The sequence below is a fragment of the Zonotrichia leucophrys genome, chromosome 1A (assembly GCF_028769735.1).
Source record: "Zonotrichia leucophrys gambelii isolate GWCS_2022_RI chromosome 1A, RI_Zleu_2.0, whole genome shotgun sequence".
Taxonomy (NCBI): domain Eukaryota; kingdom Metazoa; phylum Chordata; class Aves; order Passeriformes; family Passerellidae; genus Zonotrichia; species Zonotrichia leucophrys.
In genome coordinates, this window is record NC_088170.1 from 6,711,868 (window position 1) to 6,729,565 (window position 17,698).

A 17,698-nucleotide genomic window follows, 5' to 3' on the forward strand; every position below is an offset into this window, starting at 1 on the left:
TACTTGTATTTGCCTTTTGTTCCAGCTGAAGTTGAGAGTAAATCTCCCTTTAGTACCCAGGAAGAAGCAAAAAGAGACCACTACTGAATGCCTGAGACACTCCCACCACAAGGCTTTTTGCATACAAATTGTATTCTCTAAATACAGCTGTGCTAATTTAGGATGTTCTGTGTATTCCAACAGTACTTAATCTGCAATGGTGTCCCAAAATAAGTTAAGGTGAGGTGTCTAGGACATGACAAGACTTTGTACACAGATAATGGTGGGAAGTAAAAGGGCATAGGGCACCACTTCTGGCCTGTACCTCCTGTCCACTCTCAAAACATCAAGTACAGTGTGTGAATATCTGTATTCCTGTATAATACCTGTACACCAGCCTCAGCTGGAGTTTATTAACCCAGCTCTCTTGCCTCCCCATGGACTGTGCCACTTCACATCTTTTGAAGCATGAGTTCCTTGGTGTTGATTTGTGTTTTCCCCTTATTTAACTTCATACAGTATCATAATGCTTGGCTTAATTTTTTTTTGATGAGCAGAGTTGGGTACATGTAATAAGAAGTTACTGATATATTGATTAAAAATAGAGCCATAAAGTCCCTTTGAACATCTGAAAAAAGATGGTTTGTAGCTGTGGGTTGGGATAAGACATTGTGAAAAGAGCAAGAATGATTTGTTTTTAGAAGTATCTAACAAAAAAAAAATCTTCCTTTTTTTTGTTTCCCTTTAACTCAGTAATTTTTTCTTACTTTTAATCTATTAATTCCCCCCCTCTCTGACACTGCAGCATTTTCTTTTTCCACTTAGAAATATGTAGAAATGGGCAGGTCAAAGTTGAGATCATTTGTGAGGCTTAGTCACATTTGAAGTCCCAGCACAGCCCTTTCATCTCTCACCAACACAGAGTGGGCATTGTGTGAGGTTCTTGAACTCTAAGTGACTTTAAATTCACTCTAGTGGACAAGGGTGAGAAGTCATTTAACTTTTAATAGACTTTCAAGGCCGAATGAGCAGCTGGTTGAGATGGAATATGAAATGATCCTTACCATTTCCCCAAGCTGAGAATTCAGCCTTTGAGATTTTAAATAATGTGGTTAACTTTTCTTCCCCCTAGTTTCCATTCCTCTCTGTTTTCTCAGTTCTTCCAGATGGAAAGGAAGGGTGTGAAAAAAAGACTTAAAAGAGGCTCTTCTGGCCCTTGCTATGCTGAAAATTGTGAAAGTTGGCCCTATACATAGTTATGCCAGGTTTCTAAAACAGAAACAATTCTGTCTGCTTTATATGACTGAGTAAAAACGTGCAAGTAAAAGTGGCTCCAGTGAAATTGCTGAGAGCAGGCCAGCTGAGAGGGTGTGGGTCTCACTGTTTGTCCTTGGAAAAGGACATCACATGGCATCCTGGGCACCTCAGTTCTCTTTGTTTTCACATGCCTGGCTTGAAGAGCTGGGTTTGAGGGGGTTTTGAATGCAACTCTGAGCCAAACCCAGTTCTTCAGGGGTCCCCAAGTTCTGACGAACTGCATTTGTCTAAGTTTTTGTGGTGAAGAATCGACACTTCTATCAGTTACAGTTTCTGGCTGCCTGTAAAGCACAAAGTATTTAATATTGAGTCTATATATGAATGAATGAATCTCTTTTTGGTTTCTCTCAGTGTCAGACTGGAAAAGACAGATACCATCCGCTGCATCAAGTCTTGCCGACCAAATGATGTCAGCTGCCTGCTGGATCCTGTCCACACCATCTCCCACACTGTCATTTCACTGCCCACGTTCAGAGAGTTTACAAGACCTGAAGGTAAGAGGTTTGTTCCTTGTTCCATTTAACAGACTGCAGCATATAAAACCTCCACCAGGAGCCCTTGCCTAAAGCCAGACTCACTGCCGGTGCAATAAATGTTTGCACAGCTCCAAATTATAGTTTACCATTCATTTAATTAAAACCTTCAATACCCAGGAGTTTTAATTTTATGGAGGAAAGAAAGACATTCTGAGCTCTAACTCATACTCTTTCCCAGTCTAAGGAAATATTGACTCTGAATTCCCATGTACCACATTTACTCACACAATAGCCATATGCCCCATGACATTTTTTCTTCCCTTGTTTGCAGGTTTTGCTGTAGGAACACAGTACTAAATATATTTCTCTCATCTGTCCATGTCCTGTTGTTTGCTACTGACAGGTGACTTGTGCCAAGAATAAAAACCTTACATGCAGACATTAATCACAAAATAAATTATACTGAGTATATGATGATTGGCTGATTTTTGACCTATGAATAAAATGTTGTTTGTTATTATGGATTAAAGGAAGGGAAATTCCAAGGACTGGGCAGAAAGTTTTTAAGACAAGAATTTCAAAAAGCACTTTTTGAAGAATTTTGAAGAATTTCAAAAAGCGCTTTTTGCAGTACTGCTCCTCTGCAGTACTTGCAAGTTTTTAAGTCCTGCAGTTCCATACACACTTTTCACTCACTCTCTTAGCTCACATAAAAATGAAAAGCTTACAGATCAAGAGCCAGTTTTTGTTCCTTGCCATTTGTATGGATTTTCTGGCAATGCATCCATCAGTGGGATGACTGCCTGCAGCCCTGCTGCTCTCAGCACCTTACTGAGTGGCACAGGCACAGAGAGAAGGGTATGGAGGTCATAAAGGTTATTTTGGAGGGGTTTCTAAAGGCCCTAAATCCCCATTTCTGATGCACCCAAAGTCTCAGCCTTGCTGCTTCTGAAAGCTGAAACATTTCAGAAATGCTGAAACTTTTCAGAAAGTTGTTTCAGAAAGTTGTCCTAAATGAAAGCCAAAGCTGACTCTTCCCTTCTGCACCAGGCAGGAGTGGAGAAAAAGCCATGGCAGTCCTTGCCCAGGCAGGAAGAGTTTAACCACGGATGCAGAGCTCCTGTGGGTTCTGCCAGGCCTGTTCCAGGCCTTGGCTGGCCCTGCTTCACAGGGAAGGGAGGAATGCCCCATGGCCACTCCTGCTCCCGTCCTACCCCTCAGCTCCACCAGGTGTACTGGCAGCAGAGCTGAGGATTTGGCCCAGGATGCTTCCCAAACCTCATTAGTCCATCCTGGTGTTTTAATAAGGAGAGATGAGACCTAGTGATGTGAGATTACTGCTGAAGCCCAGAAGATGTAAACTGTAATTCAGTGCATGGCCTCAGGTGAATTCTTACAGCTCCAAGTCTGGTTTCATCATCTGCAGAGTGAGGATAATAATGAGAGTAATAATACCTCCATCCCTCACCAGGGACTTGAAAATAGTCTCACTTTTATTTTTAAACATAAACATCTCCTCCAGTACTCCAAAGGACTCTTTAATTTGTAATGGCAATACTTTGTGTGACTGCCATGGGGAATCAGAGTGGAGAGGTTTAGAGAGGTTTATCTGTTTGGTCCCTTCCTCAGCCCAGCCTGTGGATCCTTAGTGTTGTCCTCTTTGGGCACATGCTGGAAATCTGATTGGCTTCTTCAAAGCAATCTTTTTTGGTTTTAAAAGTAACAGTGTTTTGGCTTCAGGGCCCTTGGATGGTGGAAATAGGAGGAGAAAACAAATCTATCCAAATCCTTGCTTCCCTTAGATCTTCTGCCTTTCCATTTTAAAGGACAAACTGGGAGTGGTGAGCGAGGTTAATGTCTTCCACCAAGTCATTTTGGATCAAATTCTGTTGGATTCTTCAGTGATGTTTTCAAATACTTGTCAGTGCATTCTGTGATCCTCTTTCCTTGCAGAGATCATTTTTCTTCGTGCCATCACACCTACATATCCGGCCAACCAGGCAGATATCATATTTGACATTACAGAAGGAAATTTAAGAGATTCATTTGATATCATCAAGCGTTACATGGATGGCATGACAGTGGGTGAGTAGTGTTTTCTGCCTACTTTCTTCTTTCAGCTATACTGTAGGACAGGGTCAAAGAAATTAATTCAAGTAATTAATCCCTACCTTGATTTTCAAGCCAGTGTTGATTTCATATTTTTCAGTCCAATATGTGTAATTTGAACTAATATAAAAGATAATTTTTTTGCAAAATACCAGAGGCCTATTCTTTAATTTGAGAAGTATTTTAGCTTTTTTTCAGAACTAGCTATAACTAAAAATGCAAATGGCTTAGTTTTAAAATGATGAGGGACCTAATGTAACCAGGAGCAGCTGGCAAATGATATTAAGGAGGAGGGCAGGAGCAGATCCCAGCTGTTGTGTTGCTCTGCCCAATGAGAGCTGCCCAGGCAGTGGCAGGGGAATACACTGGAATTCTCATGCCAGGTATTAAAAAGCAGCATTTGATTGCTCTTTATTAATGTTTATTTATGAAAATAAAGGGCTTCTGTTCCCAGTGAACACTTGTGCTTCGGTATGTGAACATGCAGATCCTGCTCAGGTTCATACATGTGCTGCAGCAGGACTTGTCCTGGGGAAAAGAAAAATCCCTGCAGCTTTCAAAAGTCCTATTTCACATGGTCTGAAGGTGGCACTGGTGCATTTCAGAAGCAGGACAGCACAAGGTCAGCTCTGCAAAGGTTTTATGAACTGCAGATAAAAATCCCAAGTCATTAGGTTTCTATTTCTTTCTTGATCAAACAGAAGTATAGATGTGAATGCTGAGAAAAAGGGAGAGTCTGTTAAAACAGGATAAGATTACAGATTTCAGTTATTGGGGCATTTCTTTAGCAGAGTATAAATGTTATCAGATCTCGCAGGAGTTACATTAGTTTGCTTTTCGTGCCGTGTGCTCCTTTCTGTCTGAACTAAGAAAGAAGGATGTGTTTGGAAATTTCACTGGCCAAGGTATTTGCCTGAGGGAAGGGTTTCCATTTTGAAGAGCAGGACTGTGTGTCAGTAGTATTTTACTTGGTAAACCGGATAATTTGCCTCACATTGCAAAGAGAGAAAGGATATTTTTAAACACTGAGTTGAGAAGATATGATGCATGGCCAAGTGTATTCCCAGCTCTGTGAAAGAATTGGGCAACATTTTCTTCACCTCAGTTCCCCCTGTGCAACATGGAGATGATAAAACATGCCTACTACTGTCTTAATTAATTCTTGTGTGTAAGACTCTTAATTAATTCCTCTGTGTAAAAGTACTTTGAGATTAATGGATGGAAGCTGCAAAGAAAACTGCCTACAGCAGAATTGGAAAAGGAAAATCAAAACAATCCCCCCAGCTGAAATTACCTGGAGGGGCAGAGGTTCAGGACAGCACATTGTCTGTGCGATATTAGGATTGCAAATAATTCTGCCAGCAGCAGTTCTGCTGCTCTCATCATAATATAATTTTTATTATTATTAATAATCAGAATGCTAGGTGTATCCTTAAAAAGTTCTGGGAAGTTTCCAAGACAAATCAGATGGGATCCTAGTCCATGAGAATTCACAAAGTCCCTGTTTTAAAGAAAGGGAAAGTTTTTTATAGGGAGGGAAACCCCAAAGGGCACAGACAGTATCAGAAAGCTTTAGTGGTTATCCCACCAAGTTACAGGACATTAGAACAGTGTGTGGAACACAGCAACTCCTGCAGAGCAAATGCCCAACGAGGGCAGTAACAGAAGGGTTTTCAGGAAACTTTCTGCAATTGCAATGTTCCAACTTGTTGCAAAAACCAATTTATGCACTTCTGGGAGAGCACACCTGGACCATCATGCTGGATGACCACATATGCCACTGGAATCCATGCAGCATATATTTAAATATTTTTATGCATACTTTTTCATGCCTTTTTGCTGCCTATATAGGGAAGAAAAGAATTTATTTTAATAATAAATCATAAATGCATTGGTAAAAGAAACAAGAAGCATGCTTCATTCTGTTGTACTATTTCAGGAGAAACGGCCAGAATATCAAAGCTATTTTGTCTGCTAATGGGAATTAGATCACCAAATATCTTTTTTTTTTTTTTACAATACTGATTTTCTCTACAAGAGAAAAGATTGACAATTTCTACGGTGATTTTTTGTTGACTGGGTGGTTTGGGTTTTTTTGTTAAAGAAAAGACAGAGACTAGTTCAGAACATGATGAAATCCATAAGAGTACATGGAAAAAAGCAGGAAAATAATAACTAGAATTACTGAAAGACCTCAGTGTAATAAACCTTGACTCAGTATCAGACCAGAGGAAGCTGATGAAGGGGTTCAGAGAAATGAGCACTGGGAAAAGAGGGGTAGAAAGGACAGAGCAGTGAAGATGCACTAGCAGGAAGACCCTCATTAGTAATTCTAATTAGTAATTAAAGTTTTAGCCAGCCTGTCACTGACAAGGACAGAGGTGATGCCTTAAGAAGGACCTGCATGCAGCTTGTGCTTGTGTGAATGCAAAAGAACAAGATGCTCTCAAAATGAAAAGGTGCAGTTCTTTTGGGAAAGGTTTAAAGAGTGGGAGGAGCTGTTAGAGAAAAAGGTACAGAAGAAAAGTGGGGGCTTCAGCCCTGAGAATTTTGGGCTGAAAAGATTCAGTTTCAGCCATTATCCCTCTAAGCTGGCACTGAGACTTCAGGGAGATGTTAGGGAAGCGGAATTATGTGGGATGGGATGGAGAATGGCTGCTCAGGCTGGTTTGTGCTTTGCTGATGGAGAGATTGCAACTGAGGTCATTGGAGGGGATGAGTGTGAGGCACACAGCAGAAGAAAACAGAAGCAGAGGAAAGGACTGCCCCAGGGAATGTCAGAGAAAGAAAGGACACAGTCTCCCAAAAGATATGTAGAAGGAGTAGGCCCAAAGGTAGGAGAAGGAAGAGGCAAGGACATTATTGCAAAATCAAGGAAAGAAAATATATCAATCAGGAATCAATGACCAGCACTATCAGACATGGAGGAGCCAAAAGAACTAAGGACAAGCTCCAGGAGTAGCCCTGCTGACCTACAGAAAGTATCTTCCAGTGGAAGAGGAAGAATGAAAGCCAGATTCCTGGAGAGACAGTGTGTAGACTTCATGCAATCTGATGAAAAATAATTGTATAAAAAACCTGCTTCCAATATTTTTACCCTGTTATATTAAAAAAGAGATGCAAATCCCCAATCCTGAGGATTTCCTGGTTCACAAGGTGCTGAAGACTCCTTGTTTCCTGGTGTGGTTACAGGCCAGGTTGGCAATGAATCTAAATGATACTGTTAAAAACCTAACATCACTTACTAGCACGGGTGGGAGGAAAACAGAAGTGCAGACCTATCCAGGTTTGGTGTTTCTTTAAAGCTTTTATAGACTTTTCACTGCATTCCTCCTTTAACCAGCTGTCAGTGAAAAATGAAGAATGCATTTTCAACCTGTGCAAAAATGTCCTATCAGTGCCTGAGGTATTATCAGTTGCTATAAAACACTTTCCCCTTCAGCTATACATTCATTTTTTAAAACAGTAATCCCACATTGTAGTCTCGTAAACTTCAGGAAGGTTTTAAAATTTCACAATACAGCTAAAAGTAGTTTTGATAGGCTGAAATCTTCCATATTGCATTTGGTTAATAACCTAAGACTGTGTCCTTGCCTATAAAGCAGAATGGTGCTTTTTTTTCTGGAAAACATCCAGAGCCAATGTAGGTATAAAAAGTCACTATGGAGTTTCCATGGGGGCTTGTGCTGGTGCTTGCATGCATTTGTACACACTGATATCTGTGTAGATGCTCTCCATTGTTATTTTCAAGGGTTCCATTGCTGTCTCCATCCTGAATTTTCTCTTTCTTTTACGTGGGTGACAGTTTGTGGTGCTGCCTTTGAACCATTAAAGTGTCTCAACTACTGATAGCACTCTGCTGGATTTACCACTGGTCTGATTTCCACTTTGCTATCATGATTGTTTAGTGTGCTCCAGAGTCTGAGGGGAGAATTGTCAAAAATGATCAAGAAGTTAAACAAAACCAGGTACCATGAGCAAGTGTGTTTGTGATATCCCATTTAGTTGGGGCAGGAGAAGGAGACTCGAGGTTTGTTTGACTTTTGTGAAGCCTGTCCTTAGCACAGGGGTAGTAGTTCTGAATCCCATAAGTAGTTCTGTGTCTCATAAGTAGTTCTGTATCTCATAAGTAGTTTGCCCATTCACAGTGTGGCAGTATTTTTACAGTCCTCCATGCAAATGTTTGTAGGGTCTGACATTAAATTCAGTCATTGGTCTGCCAAAAGATCTGGTTCAGAACTTTGTCCCTGGACCCACTCTCCTCTGCCAGGCAGGTACCTTCACATTTCCCTCTGCTCCTCTCTCCTTCTTTGTAGCTCCAAACTGTTTTTGGGCCAGAGTCTGACTGGTTCTTGCTATGCTTATGGAGTAGGACATAACTCAGTGGGTTTTTCAACTGGGTTTTGCAGCTGCACATTAAAAAAGACACGGTCCCTTTCAGTGTCTTTGTTCTGGTTTCATCCCTAGGCTGCCTCTCTCACAAGAGGGCCTCCTCAGAAAAGGATATTTTGTGAGTTTTTCCCTGTGCCAGGTTGCCCTGTTGCAATCAGCAGCAGAGCACTGGAGATGAGGGTGCCCAGAAGCCATTTGGTAAATGGGATCCTGGATTTGCTGCCCAAACCTGCCCTTTCAGGAGGCTGCTGACTGCACTGCTCAGTAGTCAAATAGCTCCACACCCTCCCTCCCCTCCAGAAAAGAAAAATAAAAAATGAGGATGGAGAGCTCTTCTGGGGGCAAAGAAGCACCTTGAGCAGGAGGTGAATTTTCATTTCATATCTGAGAAATGCTGAAGGTGCTTTTCTGGTGAGAATGAGTCTTGATCTCAAGGGGAGCAACCTTCCTAAGGCCAAATTTCACTCCAGCACATTGCAAGAGTCTGGTTAATTCAACTCTCCTCCTTGATCTGTGCCCATCTCAGCTCTCAGGTGGCACAAGGTGTTCCCATTGGAGCAGACCACCTTTGGGTACAGTTTCCATAAGGCTCAGCAGGCAGATAAATTACACTGCAGCTCTGATGAAGTTTTGTGAACTGTGGTGGCAAGTATAAAACCTGACAACTTGGGAAAGAAATGGACTAAATTAGGGACAGCAAAGAGCACCAAAGTCCTTGCTTCAGGTTGCATAGAATGCATTTTCTGGTATTCATGTTAAACAGTGGGATGAGATACTGCACAAATGAGCAAATAAAGCCAGATTTGAAATCTAGTACACCACGAAACTTATAATAGTAGCTCCTCAGAGAGATGTCTGTGTGAATCCATCTTTCTGAGGTGCTCTGCTTCAGTTCAAAGCAGTCAAAGACCTGCTTTTATGATGATATCCAAATGTGAAATCTATGTGCAATTGATTAATTACTGGACGTGATACCCAGTGCTCTGCTTTGGTTGAGACAGTGGTGTTTGGTCAAAGGTTGGACTTACTGGTCTGGAAAATCTTTTCCAGTCTTAACAATTCTGTGATTCAGGTGCTTCTGCTGCTATATCCAAATCTGTTGTTGATAGCAACCATCTTATTCCTGCAGCAGCACCTACACTCCCCATAAAAATGGAAAAGGAAGATAAGACCCAAGGTGCATCCTAAATCTTTCTCAGTATGACACACAGATGCCTGGCTCACTTAAATACAACCTGACCTTAACTTTTGTTTTTAAAGGGGAAAAATGTGGTGAAGTGAACCCTTATTTTAGCCTTTGAGAACTGGTCAGGAATTGAAACTAAAGTTCAGGAAGCCTCCTTGTCAGAATTCTGCACACAGGAAAAGCAGAGCTGTTGCCTCAAGGTGAGGACTGAGCACTCCATAGGGGCTTCTGTGTCACAGCCTCAGGATAAAGTTCTTTTTCTTCCATGGTAAATCAAATCACAGAGCCAGATCATGCTGTGTGCCATAACTGTGGCTCTTTGCCAAGAAATGCTTTTATCACAAGGGTTGCAATAATTAATTGCCCAAGTGGACCCAAGCGTGGCTGAATTGGAACAATTTCATTGTGAGACAGGCAGGGTAAACATAGCCACTCTCACATGAAGCCCCCTGTAAATAAGATATTGGGAATAAAGTAGCAAGAAGCTGATATATGTGATTTTGCACATTTTGGACATTCATTGCTGAAGTTTTCCCACCTGTTTTAGTAAATGTGTTTTACTTTTCTAGTACATAGAGCATCTCACATTCCTAAAGGTGGAAGAGGAAAGATTAAAAAAATATGATGGAAACTATTTCATAATGAGGCTACTTCAAGTACAGTTATTGCATTTTAGGCATGAGTGATTTCACAGCACTGTCAACAATGAAACCCATTGCCAGGTTTGGCTGGAAGGCAAACCAGACATCTAAAAGCACTTCAAGTTTGCCAAACCAAGATAAGAGCACATCTCTCTGAAGTTATTTAGTGTCCTTAATAAAGATCACAGTATTTGTAAACTAGCCAAACCTCAGTAAAATCAAAGATTTTTTAAAAAAATTCTTTCATAATACCAAGGCTCCATATGATCCAACATGGCAGATAATAGCTTTGAAAATATTCACCATTTGTTTCTGGCCCAAAAACGTGTTAATGTGATGACACCTCTTTATGGCCTCTTTATTTGATGCATTTTAGCAATCAAAGATTTCTAGAGAAGCCCAAGTGTTAATGAAATTAACCTTGATGGAGTTGTTGAATTCATAACAAACCGAATCCTAAATTTTCGATCTATTGAATAACGCACTGCTGCCCTTCTATTCCCAGCAGGAGAATGTTGTGTTCAGTGCTGGGGAGCTCTGTGGGTGCTCCAGAGGGAAATCCCCTTCTCCTGCCCACCCCTGAGCCCACACTCCACCCTGTGGTCAGAGAGTGCTTGTGTGCCAGGCTGTGGTTTTGGTTCTTCCAGGTGTTCATCCAAGGAAAGGGGTGGAGGATATTACAGGACCACTATTTTGGATCAGCTTAAACCAACAGTGAAATTACCCTGAGTGTCATATAGCTCATAAAAGTGAATTTTATGTGGCCAAACTGGCTTCTGAAGTATTTTATAAGCACTTGGTTGCTCAATAGTTGAAAAACAGGCTTTTTCCTAAATAAAGATCTGGGATGTTCACGTTTGAAAAGTATGTTTTTGAAAATCTTGTCCCCAGATAGTTCAGCAAAGATTTGTACAGCCAGCCACATTCCTGTGAAGCAGTTCTCCATCAGGATGGAAACCTTGTTAACATCCAGCTCTGACTTGATTCTCCAAAACTTTTATTTTGTGAAGTGTTCACCATCAAACTTGAATGAAGTTCAATTCAATTCACAATGTTATGAGGGCAATATACTTCAAAGCATGAGAAAATCTATTTTGGTACTTGTATTTTGATTAATGAGTTTTCTGAATCCTTTCACTGTAGTTATGTTTGTCAGGTGTGGCATCTTAAGGATTAATGATATCTTCAGAGCTATTTTTCTGAATATGATTTGATGCCTGAAGTGATGATTAGCAAGAAATATTTCATTTTACAAAGAGCAGCCACTTATTAATAAAACACATTATATCAGAAACTATAGAGCACCACATAGCAGGAGCCACATCATAATTGTGACAAATAATGGAGAGAAATATAAAAAGCTTTTGCACACTCACACACACACAAAAAAGAAAATGAAAAAAAAAAAACTATTCAGCTTTTGAGAGATGGAGGAATCTCAAGTATAAATTAACTTTCTGAAGTCAGCAGACAGATATCTGGTGGTCTGGGAAATGCCTGCAGTTTGACAGCTAGATTGTTCCTTTAGGCACTGACATGAACTGGAGAGGAGTGGAGGAAAATAATGCCTGTGAGGCTGCCTGTGGTGGCAGGAATAGGGCAGGAGAACTGGTGACAAAAACATGGAGAAAGCTGAATTATTCAATGCCTTCTTTGCCTCATTCTTTACTGGTGAGACTGGCCTTCAGAAATCCTGGACTCTCAGAGCAAGAGGAAGATATGGAGCAGGAAATCCTCACCCACAGTGGAGGAAGTTCAGGTTTGGGAACATTTGAACTGGGAATAACCAAGTCCATGGGTGCTGAGGGAACTGGTCAATGTCATTGTAAGGCACTCTCGAGTCTTTAAAAGACTGTGGTGATCAAAAGTTCCCATAGAAAAAGGCAAATGTCACTGCAGTCTCCAGGAAGGCCAGAAAGGATCCAGGTAAGTTAATGGACCAGGCCTTGATCTCAAGATTTATTTATTTTTGGTCTTTTGTGTGTGTCAGCCCAAGGCACTGCAGGCCTTGTTTGGGCCTGGCAGAGCTATGCCTCCCTTGTAGGTGATGTGAAAATTTCAGACAGGAGAGAACCAGACACAGAAAGCATCCTGCATGGTTCCCCCCCTGCGTTTGTCCTTGAGTTTGGTGAAGAAAAACCACTCAGGTTTTCCATTTTAGCACTTCTCACAAAACAAAAATACAAAGCTCTCAAGGAGTGAATCTGCCAAGAGCAGAAAACCTCTCATATGGTTTGGTCTAGAAGGTCCAGAAGAACATTTCTTTTTTTTATTTTATTTTTTTATAATTTTTTTTCATTCTACCTCTTCAGAATGAATTTATCCTGACACATACACTGTAGCACAAAGTCACCTACCTGTGTCATACTCATTTATTTTATGGGAGAGAAGGGAAATAGTTCTTGCAGTGGTGGTCATTTCAGGACCATCTAGAGCATTGGCACAACAAACTGTAGAAATAACTATGGTCAGAGTATTGTTTCTTTCTACATTCCCTCAATTTCTTTCTTCAGTATAGCTGTCAGCATGTGTGGCATTCACTTCCCAAGCCATTTAATCAGCTGGATTTTAAAACTGCAGCAAGAAAACTCTGTGAAAAGGCACTGCCACATGGCCTGCAGTGTTTGCTCATTGCATCTTTTTCCCTGCCTGTTAACACGGTGCATCCCAACATGAATTATATTATTACTAATGCTTTGAATGCTGCATCAGTGATGTTTTTAGTAATGTTTGACATACTGTGGCACAGCACAGCAGAGAAAACACCATTTGCAATTCCACCTCCAGAGCAGAGTAAACCAGTGGAGTGGTGCAGAAAGTGTAGAATGCTATAACAAGATTGCTAAACCAAAACTAAAGCAGCCTTTGCTCTCTAGGGCTTGGTGGTCACTGCAGGAGCTGCTCATGGGGTTGGTAAAATATTGCCAGCACTGAGTGATTTCAGTGCTGTGCATTTCCAGGGTTCTCATTTAGAGCTGCAATAATGTGATGTGCTGTTAGCAAAATGCTTTAAATGCTACCCTAAAGGGAGAGCAATTTCAGCAAGGTTTTTCTGTTTCAATACATCATCTGCCAAGCCCAGTCGTTTTTATAAGGTACAGGAGAGTAGCCAAGAAAGCTAAAGAAAATTAAAAAATAAAATATAAGTATATATAGATATATATAGATTCTAGGGGGCAGGATGCTTAAGAAGTGTATTCATCAAATATGGCAGGCAGAGTGACTGTGGTGAGAAGTTTGCAGTTTCACTGCATGCTGAAGATATTAGTGTTTGAACAGGACAGAACTGTAATGCCATCACTGCCTCAGGAAGAGGTGCTGACAGGCTGCATAAGCAAACGTTTATGTCTCCCATCAGATCTCAGGCCAGAGGGTGGGTAGGGAACAGCTGCAGGAGCTCAGCTGGGACTCCATCATAATCCCCAGCATGCAGGAGGGGATCTCAAACCATCCTTCCTTAAACTGTGCATTTCCTTCTGAATCAAACTGCCTATGTATTATATATTATTTAGTGGTGTGTTGTTAGTAAAATGCTTTAAATGCTACCCTAAAGGGAGGACTGACCTTGGCTTCATGTGATTTTGACATCTGGGGACATCCTTTTCAGCTGAGAGCAGTTTGGTAGCTGCCTACTCTGTAACACAAGGCCTAGAAAATAAACAAGAAGTGAGAATATGTTTAGAACCTGATCTGGAGCCTTTGGAATCAATGTCAAGGCTTGTGTTGACTTTGCTTTGTAGGTCTGAACCTGCATTACTGTTCTGTGTAGCCACATTTCATCAGGGCACAGAACCAGATGTGCCTCCCCAGGGTCCTCTCCTGCAACATGAAATAAAATTACACACAGCTCTCTAAGGCAAAAAAGAGGGTGTTTAATTTCTGACTCCAACTTTTATAGATTTCGAAAAGTGACAGTGGATTGGAGGGTGACAGTGCCACCTCTCCAATGACACTGGACAAACCAATAGTCTATCAAATTTCTATTCCTCCATAAAAGAATGCAAACCAGTAATTTATTTACATAAAGTGCACAAGAAAGTTCATTACAAGAATGTAAATGTCCTGAGGACCCTCACAAACACCACACTTATCAAACTCCAATGCTGGCAAAGGAATGGCCACCATTCACTTGAGGATGACATGGGAGCAGATGCAGAGATAGCCCCTTTTCCTCATTAAACTTTATTCCTGTTGTGTCCAATGGGGTTGTCCATCCATGACTCAGCACACTAATGATTTACAGATTGGTGTCATCTGATGTTCACAGGGGAATTGTTGATTTTACTGATGCAATACAGATAGTTTCTACTGCTACAAATGAAATGGAGTTTTCAACACAATCCCAGGAATTGCATGGAGTTCCCAGCTGTGCTCATGTTCTCCTCTGAGTAATGTGTGCTCTGGGTTAGCCAGGGAAATGTCCTTCTGCACTATGTAAAAGCAGTGTCACAGCATGCTTACTGAATTTATGTCTCCAAATAAAAGGTAAAAAAAACCAAAACTGATTTCAAGTTGCCAACTGATTTCAAGTGTTGCCATTTGCAACACTTGAGTGCTCATTATGGATCTTCCAGATATTTGATAAAGGTAAAAAAAATACTGATTTCAGTATACATAGGAGGGTTTTGCCATTTGCAACACTTGAGTGCTCATTATAGAACTTCGAGATATTTTGACTCAAAAGCTGTATTTTATACTTCTTTTGCAAGCCATTTACAGGCGCAGTAGGTAAAATACCTTTCTCTGGGCTGTACTGAACACCGAGAGTGGTGCAGATCCTCCAGACGTAGCTAGATCTGCTAATCTCAGCCACCCATTCCTGTCCCCACAGGTGTGGTTCGCCAGGTGAGGCCCATCATTGGACCTTTCCACGCCATCCTGAAGCTGGAGATGAACTATGTGATGGGCGGGGTGGTGTCCCACCGCAACATCGTCAACGTGCACATCTTCGTGTCCGAGTACTGGTTCTGAGTACAGGGCTCCAGCCTGAAACATTACCACAAGCTATCATGTCATATTCTTGTTTCTAAAAACCCAATAGTGTTCTTTGTTTTGTTTGGTTTTTTGTTTTGTTTTTAAATATTTGGTTTTATAGTTTAAGACAAATAACAAGCTATTACGTTGATTTAGACATAGGGCTGAGCAAGTTAAGTGAGCCTGATGTAGTTGTTTGTATAAATATGTAGTGTGTAAAACTGCTCAGCTGCCTGGTGAAATTTAAAACTTTTCTAAATGTTTGGACAGATCTCCTTGTCCAGATAACCTGGGTGAGAGGCTGTGTAACAAAACAGATGTCAGAGTTCATTGGGATGGGTATATGGTGTCTTTGGATGGAAGAAGTTGGATAAGGATTAATAATTTCACCCCAAATTAACTACCTTGAAGAGGATTGTCAGAGAGTGATAAATAGATTTGGGTCCTCTGAATAGGTCCCCAGAACTGCTAATTATTCCTGAAAAATTCAGCCTGGATATTTAAGAAGTGCCATTCAGCTGCAGCCACCAGAAAAAGTGCAAAATGAATTAGAAATACTTGCAGAATAACATGCACATAATTAAAAAATACTCCTATTTTTTTGTACTTATTATTTGATTGTAAGATTGTTTTATTCTAATTGAACAAATACCTCTCATTGAAATTAATCTGTTACAAGAAGACAGCATATTGCTTCAACTCCAATCTCACCAGTACTCACAAATACATGGAAAATTCATGCCTTATCTCCTGTCTGTTATAAAGCTCCATGCCTTTTTAAAATTGGTAATAAAATTAGCATGTTAAACTGTACATTTCCTATGCACAAAACTAAGGCATATGTAATTATATAATGAAAATCTCACCAATAAATGAATGTTTAATGTATTTTCTAGGCATCAAAATACTGTATCTTTTTTATTACAGAAAAGAAAATAAATAACTCCATGTTTCAGTTTGTTATGTTTGTTAAGATATGAGGAAATAAAGAAGGTCAGATGGGAAACACTCCAAAGTATGCCATGGTTTCTGATTCCCAGGAAAATGATATGATACAGCTTTTGTAAGCAAATTCATCATAGATATATTCCCACTTAAACCAGACCCCCTTGGTCATTTTTGGCACTAAGCATGGAGCAGGCTGCTGTGAGAGGCTGTGGCTGTCCCATCCCTGGAAAGGCCCAAATTCTTTCCAGGGATGGGACAGCCACAGCCTCTCACAGGCTGTGAGAGGCTGGATGGGGCTCGGAGCAACCTGGGATAGTGGAACGTGTCCCTGCCCATGGCAGGGCTTGGCCTGGATGAACTTTAAGGTCAGTGTGATCCTGCCACCTTTACTTTTTAAATGTGTGTTTGTGGTCTGGGTCTGTTTGGGAGGGTGTTATTGATGCAGAAAATGGCAGGTGCCAGCTGTGGCAGAAAACAAGAGTGGGCTCTGAGGGATGTTTCTGTGAGAACCAGCCTCCAGCAGCTCTCTTTGCATTTAGTGTTACAGAAATGGCTTTTGCAGGGATGCTGACACTTGACTTTTCAATATTCTGTGTTGGTGTTAAGCCACATTGTGGAGGAAAATTGTATTTATTTTTGTATTCACGTGCTGGGCAGGGATGGAGACGTCCATGCCATGCCCACATTGCCTTTTTCTTACCCATCTGAGCTTGACAACTCATCTCCAAGTCTCACTCTTGACACCTCATCAGCTCATGGTGCTCTCATCACCTTGGACAGCTTTTCCCAGTTAGGTGGGCTTTAAGAGCTTAAACCAAGCATCAGTTCCCTTTGCCATTGTCTGTGTGATCTGTAAGTCTGGCTTTGGTACTGCTGTGACAGAAGGTGAGTCACCCCATTTAAATGAAAAACCAATAAATCAAATGGTATGTGATGCCTTTTTCAACCTAGAAATGAAACTCAAGATAGTTTTAATATAGGAAGTAATATAAGAGTGGATGTCTATTGGAGTTCCAGGAGCAGTTATGGAAGAATGTCCACCAAAGTCCACTCCCACAAGGGTGCATAAGTTATTATAGGTTTCAGGAAATTATCATAATTGATAAAAAGCACCAATGAGGAGGATAAGTGGTGATGCAATTCCTCCCAAGTCAAGCCCCTTCTCTGGAGCCCCACCCCTCCACTTGGTTCTAGCTGTATTTTGTTTATGAAAATGTGCCTGAAAGAGCTGTTTTCAGCCTTGGATCCTAGGAAAAACCAAGACAGGATAGAGGCCTTGTACCCCCAGGGCTTGGAGCTCTGGAATTTGTTTTGTGTTCCTGCCTAGGGAAAGGGCAGGGAAAACTACTGGGAAAACTAGCTGAGAATGCAATAATGACCTACAGAGCTCCAAATGCATGTGTAAAGAATATATAAAAGAAAAAAAAAAAAGGTAAAAACCAATAGACATCACAGGAAAGCAGCTGTGGTGTATCACACCTTGGATGCAGGGTATCTTGGCCTGGCCATGCTCACAGAAAAACATTTGCAGGTTGATCCCCAAGATGGTGGTTAACAAAAACCCCAAGGTTTTTTGTTTTGTCGTTAGCTGATGTCTCTCACATGAGTGAGATCCTTAAGATGGTGTTAAGGTTTTCTGTTTTGTCATTAGCTGATGGTTCTCACATGAGTGAGGT

The 17,698-nt window shown here is 41.0% G+C and overlaps 1 protein-coding gene across 1 annotated transcript in view; it reads left to right on the forward strand.

Annotated features, from left to right (window-relative positions):
- The window catches only part of FBLN1 (fibulin 1), a 62,314-nt gene extending 46,232 nt beyond the window's left edge, over positions 1 to 16,082 (forward strand). Inside the window, exons 15-17 of the mRNA XM_064736728.1 lie at positions 1,648 to 1,790; positions 3,726 to 3,857; positions 14,932 to 16,082. Coding sequence (XP_064592798.1) covers positions 1,648 to 1,790; positions 3,726 to 3,857; positions 14,932 to 15,071 — 415 coding nt within the window. The 3' untranslated portion in view covers positions 15,072 to 16,082. The remainder of the gene's footprint in view (positions 1 to 1,647; positions 1,791 to 3,725; positions 3,858 to 14,931) is intronic.
- The last annotated feature ends 1,616 nt before the right edge of the window (positions 16,083 to 17,698 follow it).